This window comes from Thalassophryne amazonica, chromosome 19 (assembly GCF_902500255.1).
Source record: "Thalassophryne amazonica chromosome 19, fThaAma1.1, whole genome shotgun sequence".
Taxonomy (NCBI): domain Eukaryota; kingdom Metazoa; phylum Chordata; class Actinopteri; order Batrachoidiformes; family Batrachoididae; genus Thalassophryne; species Thalassophryne amazonica.
This window is the reverse complement of record NC_047121.1, coordinates 29,660,919-29,680,114: the sequence shown is the minus strand read 5'-3', so window position 1 is coordinate 29,680,114 and position 19,196 is coordinate 29,660,919. Positions and strand designations below refer to the sequence as shown.

Sequence of the window (19,196 nt, the reverse complement as noted above, 5' to 3'; positions counted from 1 at the left end):
CAGTGCTTTCAGTACTTGGTGCACTGAAATACTGTATTCATGACATTACAACATGCATGTGGTATTAATACAGGACAGTGCAAATGTTTTAGGTACTCTTTTGTTGTACTGGTTGGTTTTTATAATTGTTTTTAATATAAAAGACTGATGTTGGCACAACATACAGTGTACATTTGTTGAAACTTGCAGGGCATTTTAGCAGCTGTGTTGAAACACAGGTGTGCCAGAGTTTATAGGGCCGTGTGACATGGAGCGGTTTGGTTTGTGTGCAGGAGCTGGTTTCAGAGAAGCTGAATGTTCAGCAGCAGAGTGTTGAATTAGAAAGACTCAATGAAGAACTGGAAAAGGTTGGACTGAACAGAGAAAGACTACTGCAGCAGGAACACTCACTGGAGGACAGGTACCACAGAGTCTGTGTGATACTGTTTATACTGTATGTTTGAGGCTTTGATGAAAGTCCTGTGCCTAATTCTAGACGACTGCTCACATTTATTCACCTCTCTAGTGATTAATTGGCTTTTATGATTTCATTTTATGCTGTATTTGGTCTTTGAAAATTGCATATATATATATATATATATATATATATATATATATATATATATATATATATAAAGATATAAAGATCTTCCGTCATTTGATGTGTTAATGGTGGTGGAAGGCACTCTCTGTAACGTATCAGTCCAAAATCTGCCGTAGGTGTTGAATTATGTTAAGATATGGTGACTGTGAAGCCCACAGTATATAACACACATCACTGTCAAACTCATAAAAGCATTCAGTGACCCCTCACGCCCTATGGATGGGGCGTTATCACCCTTGAAGTGGACCTTTTCTTCTAAGAGGTCAAGTGGACCATGCTAGCAGAATGTTCCCCACAGAGCAACTGAAGCCCCTTACTGTTGATTTTGCTTTTAAATTCTTGCTGGTCTTAACTTAAAAATTAATTTCAGAAGGGCAGCTCAGTTCTCAAGTGTCTTGATCTGGCTGGACTGTAAACAATTCTTGCCGTATTCACATACCTTTTGTGTTCCCATACTCAGTCAAATAATAAAACACAACAAATGCAGTAACACAAGAACATGAAAGGTGATTCCGTGTTGTGAAAAGGTTTTCTGTAACTTCTGTTTCCTGATAGCAAACATACCTTTAGGTAAGTGGATATTGTTTTCATGCAGGTACATTATTTTGGTTAAAAAAAAAAAAAGACCAACACTGATTTCTGTCTTGTGTTTTTGTCAGTAGGTACAAACTGTTGGAGTCACGGCTGGAGGAAACTGTCCAACAGACAATTAAGATTAAAGAGGATAAAATCTCCAGTCTGGAAAAGAAACTAGGAGAGAGCAACACAGTCAATACCATGCTAAGAACAGAGCTAGCCACTGTAAGAAAACACACACACACACACACACACACACACACACACACACACACACACACACACACACACACACACACACACACACACACACACACACACACACACACACACACACACACACACACACACACACACACACACACTTCCTTGAATGAAGGACCTACACATGCAAAAACTAAGAACAGCTCAGCAGTTCACTAAAGTGTTTTGTTGGCTAACATTGTGCCTTGTTTTCTGGACTATATGTGGCACCAGACTATTAGTTGCACCTATCAAAAAATATGTTATGAAGAGTCAACAGCCATATAGATGTCACATTGGTCTATATCTGTTGCATTTATTTTTGAAATGTGGCGTACTACTTAATGTACACACAGGAACATCGGCAGCGTCATTCATATTCCATCTCCTTGGTACTTACCTGTGCATGGAGAAGCAACTGCACGGTTGATAAGCAACTGCACGGTTGATAAAGGAGAATTCCACTTAGATACAACCTAGAACCTATTTTTTAGATGTTTTGGGGGTCATTTTTTTTCACTCATTTTTATTTATAACACAAATGCCACATCAGCAGGCAGAAGCAAACAGGCTATTTAATGTTATTCTACAAGGCAAAAAGAATTTAGTCATCTACTTCTTGTCACCACTGAATAGTAAAAACTGTTATTAGAAGTGCACAGATACATGGACTGCTTCAGTAAGAGCTAAACATATGCATGTTTACCTTATTAAATGTTAACAGACTTCTTAAAATGGCAGAATATACAGTTAGCCTTACCTTAGCCTAGCCATCGTCCTCTATTGCAGCTGTGTCTGTCCCACAAAGTGCAAACATGTTGAGTGCAGAGTACAAGCTCATTTAACATCCAGCACCTCATCTTCATATGGATCAGTGTAGAGAACCAGCATTCTTTGTCACACATGTAGACTCTGCCATCTTGTGTCCATAGTGGATAGTGCAGTATATTCTTGTCACAGGACCTGCCAAACCAAAAAAAGTGCGACAGTCTGGAAAACAAGTTAATCATGAATTAATTATTTGATAAAGATTTGCTACACCTAAATGATTATTGAAAAAACACTTTTGGTTTTGCTCCCATTTTGTATGAGATTAACTCAAAGATCTAAAACTTTTTCCACATACACAATATCACCATTTCCCTCAAATATTGTTCACAAACCAGTCTAAATCTGTGATAGTGAGCACTTCTCCTTTGCTGAGATAATCCATCCCACCTCACAGGTGTGCCATATCAAGATGCTGATTAGACACCATGATTAGTGCACAGGTGTGCCTTAGACTGTCCACAATAAAAGGCCACTCTGAAAGGTGCAGTTTTGTTTTATTGGGGGGGGATACCAGTCAGTATCTGGTGTGACCACCATTTGCCTCATGCAGTGCAACACATCTCCTTCACATAGAGTTGATCAGGTTGTCAATTGTGGCCTGTGGAATGTTGGTCCACTCCTCTTCAATGGCTGTGCGAAGTTGCTGGATATTGGCAGGAACCGGTATACGCTGTCGTATACGCCGGTCCAGAGCATCCCAAGCATGCTCAATGGGTGACATGTCCGGTGAGTATGCCGGCCATGCAAGAACTGGGACATTTTCAGCTTCCAAGAATTGTGTACAGATCCTTGCAACATGGGGCCGTGCATTATCCTGCTGCAACATGAGGTGATGTTCTTGGATGTATGGCACAACAATGGGCCTCAGGATCTCGTCACGGTATCTCTGTGCATTCAAAATGCCATCAATAAAATGCACCTGTGTTCTTCGTCCATAACAGACGCCTGCCCATACCATAACCCCACCGCCACCATGGGCCACTCGATCCACAACATTGACATCAGAAAACCGCTCACCCACACGACGCCACACACGCTGTCTGCCATCTGCCCTGAACAGTGTGAACCGGGATTCATCCATGAAGAGAACACCTCTCCAACGTGCCAAACACCAGCGAATGTGAGCATTGAACTGGAGTCAGGTCGAGACCCCGATGAGGACGACGAGCATGCAGATGAGCTTCCCTGAGACGGTTTCTGACAGTTTGTGCAGAAATTCTTTGGTTATGCAAACCGATTGTTTCAGCAGCTGTCCGAGTGGCTGGTCTCAGACGATCTTGGAGGTGAACATGCTGGATGTGGAGGTCCTGGGCTGGTGTGGTTACACGTGGTCTGTGGTTGTGAGGCTGGTTGGATGTACTGCCAAATTCTCTGAAACGCCTTTGGAGACGGCTTATGGTAGAGAAATGAACATTCAATACACAAGCAACAGCTCTGGTTGACATTCCTGCTGTCAGCATGCCAATTGCACGCTCCCTCAAATCTTGCGACATCTGTGGCATTGTGCTATGTAATAAAACTGCACCTTTCAGAGTGGCCTTTTATTGTGGGCAGTCTAAGGCACACCTGTGCACTAATCATGGTGTCTAATCAGCATCTTGATATGGCACACCTGTGAGGTGGGATGGATTATCTCAGCAAAGGAGAAGTGCTCACTATCACAGATTTAGACTGGTTTGTGAACAATATTTGAGGGAAATGGTGATATTGTGTATGTGGAAAAAGCTTTAGATCTTTGAGTTCATCTCATACAAAATGGGAGCAAAACCAAAAGTGTTGCATTTATATTTTTGTTGAGTGTAAATACTGTATTTTCCAGAGTATAAGTCACTCCGGAGTGTGTTGCACTTTTTTCCTGTATTATCAGCTCATTAATTTGGGATTTTTGTGCATTGTTGAAGTGTGCTTCTTATTATTTGTAATTATTATTTTATTATTGGAGTTTATTTTGTTTAGTGCTTTGAGTCCTGTGAAAGTTCTATATAAATAGTTACCATAATAATAATAATTATGAATAACAAACATGATTTTTCAGTATGTATGTAAGCCTCCCACAATAAGGAAAAAAAAGTGACATATTCCGGAAAATACAGTACTCACAGTATTTAATTGTCATGCTGATATGATGATTATGTAAAGCATAACTCCTTCATGTTTTTTTTTTTCTTTGATAGGTTTGTCAGACATTGTCTACTCTACGCCAGCAGGAAAAGGAGGAAGAAAACCACAACTCCCAGCAGGACTCAGGCTTCCAGCAGGATCAAGGATCAGCCACTGCCGAGCTACTAAGACTCAAAGATCATCTTATCGATGTAGAGAAGAATGTAAGAGTTTCTTTGTGTATTCATTGTATTTATTTTATTCTATGAAAAGTATGTGAAGATGAAACCAAGATTCCATGATAATCTGCTCATAACTAAGAAGGTTATTGGTTGAGTTTGTTACACCACACAGTAGCTAGTAAATGCTTTATCCAATATGTGTGATAACAAGTAAGTTAATTTAACCCATTTGAACTAACTGTATTTTCTGAAGTGTAAGTTGCACCTGTCACGTATAAGTTGTGCCAATTTTCTGTCTTATCAGTGCTTTAATTTGGGATTTTTGTACATTGTTGTAGCGTACTTTTATTTTTGACATTTATTCTTTTTATTACTGGAGTTTTGTTAGTGCTTTGATTCATGGGCCTTTATATAAATAATGTATAAATAAACCCTATATAAATAATTGTTATTCTTATCATTGTTATTGATAATAAGCAATTCATGATTTTTCGGTATATAAGTCACACCGGTGTCACCGACCGAATGGTCTCCCCTAAAAATCGGTCCGCCCTGCCTTCACTGCACATGCGTCATTAGCCACGGTTCACCAATTATCACGCCATTTCTGCTTAAAACTGCACTCCAGTTATCTATCTCAGAGACCAACATCTGAAGCTTTTGTACAACAATCATTTCCACATAAATTCAGCATTATTTCATCATAAAAGACAGAGGAAGAGATCAGTGCCACGGCTACATGAGCTGCCAGCTGATGCGTTCACTGCGCGTTCGTCATTTCAAAGTGTCAGTGAGTGTCACCTAGTTTCTGCTCAAACCAGCCTCGTTTCTGTTTAAAACTGAATTTAGAACGATTGAAGAGGTTTCACCTTGCCATCTGATGGTTAATAATCCCATTAATCCATTTGATCGCTTTGGGTGAAGAGACTCTGTCTCAGACGAGCTGCTGAGCTCCGAAATGACACGTGCAGTGGAGGCAGGGCGGACCGATTTTTAGGGTCAAACCGTTCAATCTGTGACACCAGGAGTACATCTCGGAACCTCCCAAACTAGTAAAATAAACACATGAGTTATTACTCCAGAAAATACAGTCCTGGTGAGACGGCACAGACAAATATCGAAGTGTGACTCAGTTCTTTCAGGTTTTACACTCGTTGCACACACCCCATACAAACAGACCAGGTTATGCTGTACGCTGTATTTAACATTACGCTCTTCTCAAATCCATATTTCTTTCAAAAAGGAGTTAGGAAATGACTGACATCTTACTAGAATTTGGGGCAAAGACTTTGATTCAGTACTGCCCCACTTTTCCATTACTACATCTGAGAAAGGAGTGAAAGGGCTTTCCAACTGACATTCCTCAGTTGGCATTTGCAACCTGAAATGCAACAGCAGTGTTCTGAAGTACTTCTCTTGATGTTGACATTTTCACAACTAAACGTAAACAGAAACAGTAAGTAGATCGTGTGAAATGTATTGTTTTATTAAATACAGTGTGTAAAACATAATGCGTAACATGGCAAAAGGTTTGTTCACAACTGTAAGTTGTGCTTGCCAAAAGAAATTGGTGTCCGCCCGTCCGTTCGGGAAAACCTTCTGTGTCCAACAAGTCTCAATCGAAGGTTTATACGGTAATACTATCAAAGAGCTGCCTGACTGCCTGCCAAAATATATATATAAATAAATAAATCATTCATTTCTGACATATAAATGCCATTTTGCTGAATTTTGGGTTTCAAGTAGGAAATGTATAGAAGCCCTGAAATGCTCACATCACCTGCTAGATGGCGACAAAAGCTGCTCAAATGTGCGGCAAAGTCTTGACTGTTTCTTCATTTGGGCAGTTAACTTTTGGCAAACATAAGATGGTGTGACAGCCAAAAATTAGATCGCAGTTGTTCCCTGATCTTATGGGCAGTTTATTTGTAACATTTGTACTGCAGTATATGAGAAATACCTGTCGTACATGAAGTCCAGCAATAATGACACACAACAACATCAACAGCGTGGTTGTCTCGTTTCATCTTTGAGTCGCGTGTACGTGCTTTTGAGAGTTTTATGTTGTATATGTTACACCCTACAGAACCCCGAGATCTGGTTGTCCATTTATGAATGATAGGTTTTGACTTTGTGCCCCAAAAAGATCAATAATTCCAGAGAGCTGTTCAGTAATTTAGCAGTAGCTTTCAGGCTTTTCAAAAATAATCAGCTTAATTCTTAAACTCTCTGAATCAAGTTCATTTTTATAAATGGCTGAGGTAGGGAGGGTGGGGAGAAGTAGGAGGGAGAGAGAGAGAGAGATAATTTTTCTATTCCATGAGTTGAGTTCCTGGAATGATGTACCTGTGGGGGGTTATGTGTTGTTAATTTACTGTGTTGATGTTCTCTTTGTGCATGTTGGTCCATTAATTGTGTTCTATTGCCCAGAATGCCTCGCTGCAAACAGAGAGCGGTTTGTTAAAGGAGCAGCTAAAACAGCTGGAGAACCAGAATACTTCTCTTAATAACCAGACGGTGGCGCTGCACCGGCACACCACCTCACTGCAGGAACAGAATTCAGCCTTGCATACACAGACAGCAAAACTACAGGTGCGCTGCACTTCAAACATTATTCTGTTACAGTACTTTAAAAACAAATACTCTGATGTATTTCTTGTTGTTGCCCTCATCTACATTTTCAGGTGGAGAACTCCACGCTGTCTTCCCAGAGCGCCTCTCTCATGGCCCAGAATGCTGTGCTGCAAGGCCAGGTGGCTGCTTTGGAGACGGAGGTAGAGTCATGGCAGCGACAGCGTGAGGAGGCGTGGCGAGGCCGCGAAAGCGTACTGAGCGACCACGAGCGTCTGCTTAGCGTCCACGAGAGGCAAGCGCACGAATACGAGCACCTGATAAGTCAGCATGCTGCACTGAAAGGCAAGCAGAGGGCGCTAGAGAGCGAACACAGGACACTACAGGGCAAGTAAGTTTCTAAAACACAAACCCTGCTGGTATTCCTCAAAGCACACAACCGAACACTGAAACAGACAATCCTCAGGAAAGTATTTGATCTAAAAGTGTTTTATCTTGAATAGCTGTTCACTGTAAAATTCCAGCTCGAATTCACTTACCAAAAATGTTACATTCATCAGGTTGAACAGCATAAACTTGTGTTCATCATCTATAAATGTGAGCAGTGTGTGTACATTGAGTTTCAGATGTCCAACACCACAAAACTGATGCGGCTCTAAATAAAGACATGTGAGGTTTTACAGCATCTTTTATGAAACTTATTTTGTCTTCACCTGAAAATGACTTTAAGTGGCAGTAACTGTAATGATCAGCTATCGCGAAAAAGTAATTTGTGCTCAGCACCAAAAAAAAAAGAACTGCAGTTCAACTGCTGCTATACTGACACCTTCTGTTCACCAAACATATGCCCGATGTGTACAATGTTTGAGCTCCCCCCCCAAAAAAAATCATGCAGCAGAATTGGTTTTTCAGTTTTGTTTTTCTAGACTGCAGCACGTAACACCTTTGAAAACAATGCAATTCAGAGCACCACACACAAATAGGTATTTAACGCTCAGCACAAAAAGAACACAAATCATAGTTTGTGCCAGTAGTACTACCAGAATTTTTAAGATTATTTTTATATTCACCATTGTGGAGATTCTTAAGCAAACTAGGCTTCCTACATTGTGTATTGATACGCCATATGTGACATGGGGAGGACTAGAGAATAAAGACTTACAGTCAGGTTTTCCAATCGGTGTTTGAACCCACGTCCTCTGTCTCCGTCTCTCACCAGGTACTGTGTCTTGCTGCAACAGAAGGAGAAGTGGGAGGAGCATGAGGGGCGCAGTCAGCATGAAAAGGTGGAGCTAAGTCAGGAGATCCAGAAGAATCGACTTCTTCAGCAAGAGAATTTGCAACTAAAGTCTGAGGTGGACAGGTAAAAAATAACACTCTGTGAAGGACGGGTACGTGACTCATGGTGCCATCTTGGGTCCAAAATAGCGTGCGCTCTTAATCTGTTTGCATATAAAGCTATTTTATTTATTTAATCGCTGAAAATGATGGGTTGTTGTACGTTTGGTTGCACACATAGACACAGCAAGGGCTTCAAAATGTACCGATTCCCCTCAGATCGGAAAGAAGAAAAATTTGGGAAAATAGCCATGTAGCCATGTAGAATGGAAATCAACATCATCGCCAAAGTTTTGCAAGGTAAATTTATTGTTCAGTGCCATGTACAGTGAAACTCACCTAAACCGTCATCGTATAAAGCAGATATTCGCTGTCACCGGACAAAAAAGTCCCAAAGTTTTTGGATTGTTTTCCATGTAATAAACACTGTGTACATTGGATTTTGTAAAACGGATTTTTTGCTCACATTGGATAAAATGTCTGTCTGATCGTAATGTATTTCCAGTTAAAAACCCAGAGCAGTCTGGACGTGCACAGTAACAGAGGTACAAATTAAAGTTCAGCGCTGACACTCGCAACTTTACAACACGAAGTCTGAAAAAGATGAAATTGTACAGCTTACCTTTGAATTGGAGGTGATGACTGTAGAAAGAAAAGCTTGTTGAGGTTCACATTAGTTGAGAGTAAAGCATAATCCAGCTACGGAGAACTTTAAAACTGTCACAGAAGCATAAATCAGGCTTTAAATTCATTAAATAAATCATCATAAATTGTAAATTTATGTAAATTTGATAGCGTAACTATTTTATATTTATTTTGATAGCACTTGTACCTGGATGTGTTGCTATATGTGGTTAAATGATTTTAAAAATGTTGAAAACATAAAAGGTTCATTCGGTAGTTCAGCGCAGTTGGATCCAAAATGGCGTGGCCCCATGTTCTAAGTTGACGTTACTCTCTCAATCAAGGGACTCTAAGGCCCACATATAGACAAACAAACACATTCACACCCACACACACTTACCTGCATGTCTTTGGATGTGGGAGGAAACCGGAGTGCTCGGAGGGAACCCACACAAACACGAGGAGAACATGCAAACTCCACACAGAAAGTGTGGGAAGCGATCCCACGACCTTCTAGCTGCGAGACATTGGTGCTAATCACTAAGCCACCATGCCGCCTGAACAGTGGATAATATATTTGCACATTTACTCCAGACAGACAGGTTGACTAATGTTTCAGACATTTGCACAGACTATTGATCATGTCATTTTATTCAGCTCAGTCAGACAAAGGAACAAGTTCACATTTATACGTTTTAAATAATCAACCTGCAGGCTGTTTTATGCACTGTTCTGAACTTGCAAGCAGTTATATTCTCTCCTGTTTTGTTCTTTGAACAGTGTTGTACGTGTGGTTACATTATTGTATATGCACCCTTCCCAGTGACACGCGTCCTGGAAAATGTGGTTTTACAATCCCTAGGATAAATATGTAAATAGATTGATAAAAATAACAGTGTTGATGTGGAAAGACAGTTTCTGGACCCTGGAAAGACCTGAATTCTGTGTAAATAGTGTGAACTTGGGTTTGATCAGCTTCTAACAATCTGAGTGAGTCCAACACGCACTCATCCTGTGTTCAGTCGACTCTTATCAAATCTGTGTCTTCTTTGAAAGGGGTACCATCCACTGTGGCTTCAACTACTGGAGTTCTTCGCTTTTTTGTTCTGCCTGACTCGTCCCATTTGCACCCCCTAGGTTGGCTGAGACCCAATCACAGCAGTCCGAGCAGTGCCAGGGGCTCCAGCGGCGGATGAATGAGCTGAAGGGCTCGTTGAGCTCCACCCAGCTGGAAGTGAATCACTGGATGTCACTATATGATACGCTGATGGAGAAGCACCAGGGTTTGGATGTGGCTGTGACCAAACTAGACAACAACTGTGAGGTAAACACAGGGTGTTAATTTGACACCAAACACTGGGTTAAAGTTTTCTCTTGCAGCATGTAGTCAAGCAGTCGGCCTCTTTTCCTCAAATGACTGTCTTAATGCACGCAGACAATAAAGTGTCTTTATATGCCATGTCTTTTGCTTTGTTGACATCATTCCTCTGCGTGTTTGTTCAGCTGTTGAGTCGGCTGAAAGGGAATCTGGAAGAGGAAAACCACCACCTCCTGAGCCAGATCAACCTGCTGAGTCAACAGAACCACACTCTCCTGGAGAGGAGTATGGAGAGCAAAGAGATGTACCACCAGGAGCAGAAAGTATACATGTAAATGTGCATAGCACCCGGAACACTGGACACCTTCTTCTTCCTGTTGTTGTTAACTCAACCCATCATGCCTGTTAGCTTTGTTTTTCTTCATAAATTAAGGACGGCATTTCCAAAGCATAAATATAGAGTTGGCATGTTGTCAACATTTAAGTGTATATTAGAGCACAAGTACTGTTGTTAATACAACCACTGGCAAAAATTATGGAATCACCGGCCTCGGAGGATGTTCATTCAGTTGTTTAATTTTGTAGAAAAAAAGCAGATTACAGACATGACACAAAACTAAAGTCATTTCAAATGGCAACTATCTGGCTTTAAGAAACACTATAAGAAATCAGGAAAAAAAATTGTGGCAGTCAGTAACGGTTACTTTTTTAGACCAAGCAGAGGGGAAAAAAATACGGACTCACTTAATTCTGAGGAATAAATTATGGAATCACCCTGTAAATTTTCATCCCCAAAACTAACACCTGCATCAAATCAGATCTGCCTGTTAGTCTGCATCTAAGAAGGGAGTGATCACACCTTGGAGAGCTGTTGCACCAAGTGGACTGACATGAATCATGGCTCCAACACGAGAGATGTCAATTGAAACAAAGGAGAGGATTATCAAACTCTTAAAAGAGGTTAAATCTTCACGCAATGTTGCAAAAGATGTTGGTTGTTCACAGTCAGTTGTGTCTAAACTCTGGACCAAATACAAACAACATGGGAAGGTTGTTAAAGGCAAACATACTGGTAGACCAAGGAAGACATCAAAGCATCAAGACAGAAAACTTAAAGCAATATGTCTCAAAAATCGAAAATGCACAACAAAACAAATGAGGAACGAATGGGAGGAAACTGGAGTCAACGTCTGTGACCGAACTGTAAGAAACCGCCTAAAGGAAATGGGATTTACATACAGAAAAGCTAAACGAAAGCCATCATTAGCACCTAAACAGACAAAAACAAGGTTACAAGGGGCTAAGGAAAAGCAATCGTGGACTGTGGATGACTGGATGAAAGTCATATTCAGTGATGAATCTCGAATCTGCATTGGGCAAGGTGATGATGCTGGAACTTTTGTTTGGTGCCGTTCCAATGAGATTTATAAAGATGACTGCCTGAAGAGAACATGTAAATTTCCACAGTCATTGATGATGTGGGGCTGCATGTCAGGTAAAGGCACTGGGGAGATGGCTGTCATTACATCATCAATAAATGCACAAGTTTACGTTGATATTTTGGACACTTTTCTTATCCCATCAATTGGAAGAATGTTTGAGGATGATGAAATAATTTCTCAAGATGATAATGCATCTTGCCATAGAGCAAAGACTGTGAAAACATTCCTTGCAAAAAGACACATAGGGTCAATGTCATGGCCTGCAAATAGTCCGGATCTTAATCCAATTGAAAATCTTTGGTGGAAGTTGAAGAAAATGGTCCATGACAAGGCTCCAACCTGCAAAGCTGATCTGGCAACAGCAATCAGAGAAAGTTGGAGCCAAATTGATGAAGAGTACTGTTTGTCACTCATTAAGTCCATGCCTCAGAGACTGCAAGCTGTTATAAAAGCCAGAGGTGGTGCAACAAAATACTAGTGATGTGTTGGAGCGTTCTTTTATTTTTCATGATTCCATAATTTTTTTCCTCAGAATTGAGTGATTCCATATTTTTTTCCCTCTGCTTGGTCTAAAAAAGTAACCGTTACTGACTGCCACCATTTTTTTTCCTGATTTCTTAGTGTTTCTTAAAGCCAGAAAGTTGCCATTTGAAATGACTTTAGTTTTGTGTCATGTCTGTGATCTGCTTTTTTTCTACAAAATTAAACAACTGAATGAACATCCTCCGAGGCCGGTGATTCCATAATTTTTGCCAGGGGTTGTAATTCATACAAGTCCGTTCTCAGTTTACCTGTTGAATCATTGTCAAGCTGGTGTCAAACACACAGCTTCCTGCAGTGGTGTTTCACAACAAAGTCTTACAGAAGCTCAGAGGTCATGAGCCGTGGGATTAGACTCTGGATCTTGTCCGTGTGACTGTCAGCCAACACCTGTGTGTGATGATTATTGAGCTTTCTCATGTCATAAGGGAAGAATGATAAAAGGAGAAATTTCAAGCTTGATTACGTCCAAATGCAGGCATCCCTCCTAAAGGACCCTCTTCCCACAGCGTTTCATTACACAGACATGTTAAATTTACCTTTTCAGTTGTTGCATGTTTGAAAATGTATAATGAATTTATAGTTCAGACTTTACATGCCCTTGTCCCCGTTTTTCCTCTGTCCAGTGATAAACTAAATGCACTTCGTCGTCAGAAAGAGAAACTAGAAGAGAAGATCATGGACCAGTACAAGTTCTATGACCCCACACCTAAAAAGTAAAATATTTAGCATCAGCACCTTTATTTTTATTTTATAGGATGTTTTGAACAGATGTGTAGATTTACCAACCCTGTGTAGCTGGTTATTATGAAGCCATTCTTCATGTGTAAAACGTGTTGCTGTCCTGTGCTGTCAGGAGGAGTCAGTGGTCTGGAGCGAAGGCCTTAGTCAAACTAATTAAACCACGAAAAGAGAGCAGCAGGGAGAGAGGGGGTGACCTCGACAAGGAAGCGTGCAGAGAGAGAGAGCGAGCCAAGAGCGCCCCGGATATCCCTCTCCCCGCAACCCCCTCCCTCCTTTCCCCAGACACCCCGCCTCCACCTCCACAGCGAAAAGAAAGCCACATGCCTGACAGTAACCATAGCAACCACACCAGCACCCCCATCTTGGGACCACAGAGTCCATCCTCCAGCAGTCGAGGTAAAAACTGAGATGCACTAAAGGTTCCACGGCCTCCTCAGACAGCGTTTGACTGAATTAATGCCATGATAGTGATTTTTCTCCAGCCTACACTGAAACTTTTTATAAGCAGCAGAATTACTCAGATCTGCCCCACTGTCATAACACACAGAAAACACTCAGTGCAGCAAGGAGATAAAGATTATTAGAATTTACTGATTATTTTTATTTAATTTAATTTTTTAACACATAATTTGCTTTTTGAAGGACAGTTGGTTGTTTCTGATTTTCTTCATAAATTCTATCAGTAATACTTTGGACGAGCTGCACCTTGCAGTGTGGTCCAATAGAGGGCACTGTGGTCAAGACATGACTGACTGAAGACTGAAAGAAGCTTTATGTTTGATCAGTGTGTATGCTCTGTTTTCTATTGTATTCTCACTCTCCCAGTCAGCTTCCACAGTACAAATACTGACATGACACGACTGCATTATTCAGTATTGACATAGGTTTTGACTGCATTCTAATGACAAAATACAATACTGTGCTAATGTTTTAAGCAAAGGCCAATTTCAATAACAGCGCAGTGATTCTCCCCTGATCAGTGGGTCAGCAGGAAATGACATTTGAAATGTAGCAATAAAGCATTACGATTTCATCCAAAATTTTCATATATTAAAGACAATAATAATTTATGCTCCAAGCCTAAGAATAAAAAACAATAATGGGTACTGATAGATGGCACCATACAGGCCTTAGATGTAACATATGATTATGTATGGACTGCATTCTGCACTTCTGTTCAAAATGGAACCATTTTATCCTCAACTAAAACACAACCCTTCCCTCATGTCCAATGCATATCAACTTCAAATGGTTTAACAGTTAGAACCTTGAGTTTGACCTGTCAAGGTCAAAGGTCATGTGGCAAATTAAAAAAGTTAAAATTAGTGTGAGACTAAATATCCCCTTTGGGTCCTAGCGTCATTTTCTGTAATGACTAATAAAATCTTGAGTATCTTTAGTAATGATGAAACCTTCTGTTTGTTTGCTGAATGTAGACTACAGAGTCAGAGCCGAACAGGTTGTTTCAGGTCACCATGTTATCGTCTTTCAGTTCAGTAGCTTTTGGATACATGTTCTCATAACTGCACTCACATCATACATGATGCATGTGTTTGATTAGTCTGTTCTAATGATGGGAAGGGGTTCTAATGCATGCCCTTAACTGTTCTTGATACCTTGGTCTTGTGTTATGTCTCTTTTCAAAGGGGTCATATTATGCAAAGTTTTTCTTTTACAGTTAAATATTTTGGGGGTTTTGTGTTAAATTTTCCTCTTCTATGTGAAACTGAAGCTAGAAATGATTCATTTTAAACAGCTGTGACAATTGAACAACTCTGCAGTGCATTATGGAAAAATACCTTTAGTCCAAGCTACTCTGTAATATTTTATAATTATATTTATTTTTACAAATTAATAATGTAAACAAATTGAGTTTTTTATAGGGCTCTTTCCACTTACTGGAGTATTGTAGGAGTAAAACTGGAACACTCAGAGTGGTATTGCTGGACTGTCATTGATCAAAGACGTGGCTGTGTTTTAGTTGTTGAAAATACAATTTTCCTCATAATAACACTTACTACTGCTACGGTTGTTGTTATTATATGCAAATTATATCTTAAAAATGGACTTTTATCTAAGGTTGAGGTGTGTGTCTGTGGAGTGTCTTCCAAAAACTCCCCTTCCAAAAACTCCCCTCTGTCTGCGGGACTATTCACCTTATTCACCCCTGCCCACTTTTACAACAGAGGCTTTTCCGTTTTGTCTTAGGACTTCTGGTGAGCAGTGTTTTCAGTATAGAACAATGGAAGATATTACAGGGGTAGAAACAAAAACCTTTTTGACAAGCTCAAAGGGATGGACTCTGGCTCACCCACAGGTCATAACAGAGTTGGGAAGATGACACAAAAAAGGGGCCCTCGATTATTTTTAACTACTTTGTGTTGTCACTCAGCGTGGACAGTTTGGCTATGAGGAACTACGAGCTCCGTGTCGCACAGCGCTGCTGAAGCTCGTATAAAAGCACAATCAAGTTAAAATACTACCCGACAAGTAGTACCACCGTAATGCCAAGATTACGTAACGTTAATATACGTATGGAGTTATTTCATGCAGGGTTTGGTTGTATCAAACACCAGAAAATGAGCAAATTAGATAGCAGCTAATGCTACAAACACAGCTTACCCGTTTGTCTCACGAGCATCCGCCGTGGCTTCTTCAACCAAGTGTTGTAGTCCAACCATTTCTCTGGGTAAAGATCCAGTGGTGTGGGTTTTTTCTCCATAAAATAAAAAGAACAGTCATAGGGAAGTTTGGGTGGATTTTTCAAATTCAGTGCCTTTAGCCAGCACCAGAGATGCTTGTCTTTCAGTGGAGGAGGGAACAAGTTAAATGTTGGTCCACAGCACTCAGATCTCTTTCCATGTTCAAAACATCATTCTGAAAGCGATAGTTTCCTCTTCTTCCAGTTGTTGTGGCACCCAACAACTGAACAATTAATGCTGCTCATGTTTGGGCACTTCTAGCATACTGTGTTCCCACGTAGCTAATCATTGACGCATTGACAAACCGGAAGTTGCTTGACAAAATGGAGCCGCCCACCCCAACTTCCTGAATAAGGTGAATACAGTGCCTATTAGCAAGAGGACTGTTATGGCCCAGTCACACGGCACTTAACGAAAGGCAACGAAACCCTAACAAAACAAGAAATCTGGACTTTCGTTGAGTTTCATTGGCATCATTTAACCTTCACACAGCTTTGTTCCTGCAGCTGGCACTTCATCAGGATTTTTAAACTGTTGAAAAATTTGAACGAAGGACAACAAAAACCTCAATTCATCCGTGTTTCGTTTTGCTGGCGTTCTTGACGTTTTTTAATCATTTTAGTTTTTGTAACGTTAGCATTTAGTTTGACTTCGTTCAACCACCTGAATGTTTTCACACAGTGCAGAAGCTGGTTTGTCAGCGCTGAGGCTGTTGCTGTGTTCATGTACCGTCGGAAATTATAGGGCAAACTCAGCCTGTTTGCTTGGATTTTTTATCTGGGTTGGGGGTCAGCTTCAATGGACTCAGGTACCTTACATAGGCCACAGTTAATCTTTTGTGTGGATATAATGAATTATTTTGCCACAAGCAACTGCTGAATTTGAAACTACAAAAAAGTTGTGTAATTTCCGACAGTACTTGAATGCAGCGGCAGCAGCTGCTGCGTGCACTTATTATTTTTTATTAAATATAACAATATGAGTGTAGGAATGACAATCCAGCCCTTATGTACATGTGGGAACAGGTAGATGATTCAAATGATTATATAAAGAGCTGTTCTGGAAGGCAGAATTCATGGTGTGGATCAGCTGCAGCTGGTTGAAATAACCGCACATGTGAGTCAATGTGCGGTGTTCACACGCACTGATCAATTTACTACTTAATCATCTTTACACTTATATATTTATATTCCCTTATATTTATATTCCTTATATTTATATATATTCCCCTTTTGACAGTTTTCTGTTATAAATCAATATATATGGCTTAGAACATAATACAGTGATACAGCAGTGACCACAGCCCACGAGAGTTTTTTTTTTTTTTTTTAATTGGAGCAAGACAGAGCATGCAGCGTGTTGACAGACGGTGAGGATTCTGATGATGGAGATGATCCCTCTTTTGTTCTGGAGGAGGAGCCAAAGCAGGTCGGTCCACCGACGTGCGCACAGATCTCCACAGCTTCTATTTTTAGTTTCTCCAGGACTCAGGTGCTATGAGCTCCGTCCCAGCGCCAAGTCCTGGAACTCAGAGATGCAGACACACACTGCTCCAGCTATGGCTCCAGGCACGTTTCGTTTAAAGCGTCAAGATCGTTAGCTTCAGTTTTGTTAAGTTCCTCTTTTGTCCCTTTTGCGCTCTTGCTTCACAGGCTATTCGGTGATAAAGCTCTTTCGTCCACCTTTTCTCAATGAATTTGACTTTTTTTTTTTACTTTTCCCTTCATTCAGGAATCCTCGTGTGTCGTGTGACTGGGCCATTAGAGTGGGCAGTGAGTCATCTCTCTGAGTCTAGTCTGCTTGCGGTTTCTTCTACAAAAATGCCAGAGGGAGTTATTTCTTGCCTCTGTTGCCCATGTGCTTGCTTGGGGTAGGGGGAGGTGGTAAGGGTTAGAACTTACCTGTATGAAGCGCACTGAGGCAACGCTGTTGTGAACTGGCGATATGTAAATGAATTGAAAACACTGAGACAGGATGATGACCAGAACTTCTATATTAATGTGGAAGCCACTAACCTACCACATCAACCATCCATCACAGATAGACTTTGCATGTATTTGAAGCGAAACACAGTGTAAATATGCTTTTGAATTGCATTGTAGCACTGTTGCTGCTCTAACAGAAACCACAAATAGAGCTGATTTCAGCTCTGTTGCTGCTTTGCTTATGTCACGGACCAAGACGGAACACAGTGACATTGGTGTGAGACACTTGTTTAATAAATCCAGCGGGATCAGTCAAAAGTGGTCTTGAACAGGACCAGTACCACTTGCTATGATCAGATCAGGGGTCAAAAAAATTTATATTTGTTTTTAGTCTATTTATTTGTGCATTTATTTATTAGTTTGTTTATTGTACCACCTTTTGTTTGCCAAACCTGAATGGAATGGTTAGACTAGCTTTCAGGCTTCTCACTGTATTTTGTTGGGATTTTTTTTTCATTCCTCGTCACAGAACTGATGTCAGTCAAGTTTTTTTGGGTCTGCTTGTTAGGACCCATTTTTTCAGTTCCGTCCTGAAATTTTCCATCTGGGCTTTGGGATGAAAACACGCACACTTTCACTTTGTCATTTGAAAGTCAACTCTGGAGACATGTTGAGATTTGTTGTCCTCCTGGAATAGCCAGTTGTGCCGAAGCTTAGCTCCTGAAGAAAAGTTGTACAATATGACCCTTTTTAAATGGAATTTATTGAGTGCTGAACTCAATTTGCTCACACTTTATGATGTTAATTTGCATTTACTCAGAGGTGGGCACAGCTAACCAAAACGTTAGCTTCGGTAGCAGCTAATCAGCTAACTGAAAAGTTATCTTTTATAAAGCTAAACTGATAAACCACCAAAAATTTATTGGAAGCTACAGCTAACTGATAATTTTCAGTATTGTCTCTGGTACACTCTCAGCTACTAACAAGCCAATTTTGAGTTTCAACATCGACATCGCTTCTGATAGAATCAAAGGCGATCACAAACCCAAACAATGAGTCAGCGCCTCTGACTTTGTGCACCTTGATCACTGCTGGAGGCTCCTGTTTGCTATGTATTTTACAGCAGTGAAGCAGCTGTGAGGAGCTGAGTTCAACTGTACCCCAGCAGAAGAGACCTGGCCGCCAGACTGCCACAAAAAAAAAAAAAAGTCATTACCCTTAACAACATATAGCGGTCCTGCCATGAGGCCCACATCTTGAAAAGGAAAGCAGGTTTGACTTATGGTTTTGATTTATAAATCAAATTAATCCAGATAGAATAACTCAAAGTTAAAATATAACACATCTTTTAATTTTAAATAATGCAATAATTCTGAAGTTTTGTAATATAACACACACAGATGCCCAAAGGGATTATGGGTAAACTGAGCATCTAGGTGCCAGTAGATGGCAGTATTTTTTATGCATTTTGACCCCG

At 40.5% G+C, this 19,196-nt stretch overlaps 1 protein-coding gene across 5 annotated transcripts in view; it reads left to right on the top strand.

Moving 5' to 3' along the window:
* ccdc88c (coiled-coil domain containing 88C) overlaps positions 1-19,196 on the top strand; it is a 112,581-nt gene that overhangs the window by 69,418 nt on the left and 23,967 nt on the right. For 3 of the 5 annotated variants that reach the window (XM_034160073.1, XM_034160074.1, XM_034160078.1), the window contains exons 17-26: positions 273-400; positions 1,243-1,384; positions 4,408-4,557; positions 6,946-7,107; positions 7,200-7,477; positions 8,306-8,449; positions 10,186-10,372; positions 10,552-10,697; positions 12,975-13,064; positions 13,205-13,488. In XM_034160073.1, coding sequence (XP_034015964.1) covers positions 273-400; positions 1,243-1,384; positions 4,408-4,557; positions 6,946-7,107; positions 7,200-7,477; positions 8,306-8,449; positions 10,186-10,372; positions 10,552-10,697; positions 12,975-13,064; positions 13,205-13,488 — 1,711 coding nt within the window. The remainder of the gene's footprint in view (positions 1-272; positions 401-1,242; positions 1,385-4,407; positions 4,558-6,945; positions 7,108-7,199; positions 7,478-8,305; positions 8,450-10,185; positions 10,373-10,551; positions 10,698-12,974; positions 13,065-13,204; positions 13,489-19,196) is intronic. The other 2 variants (XM_034160076.1, XM_034160077.1) reach the window with 2 other exon arrangements.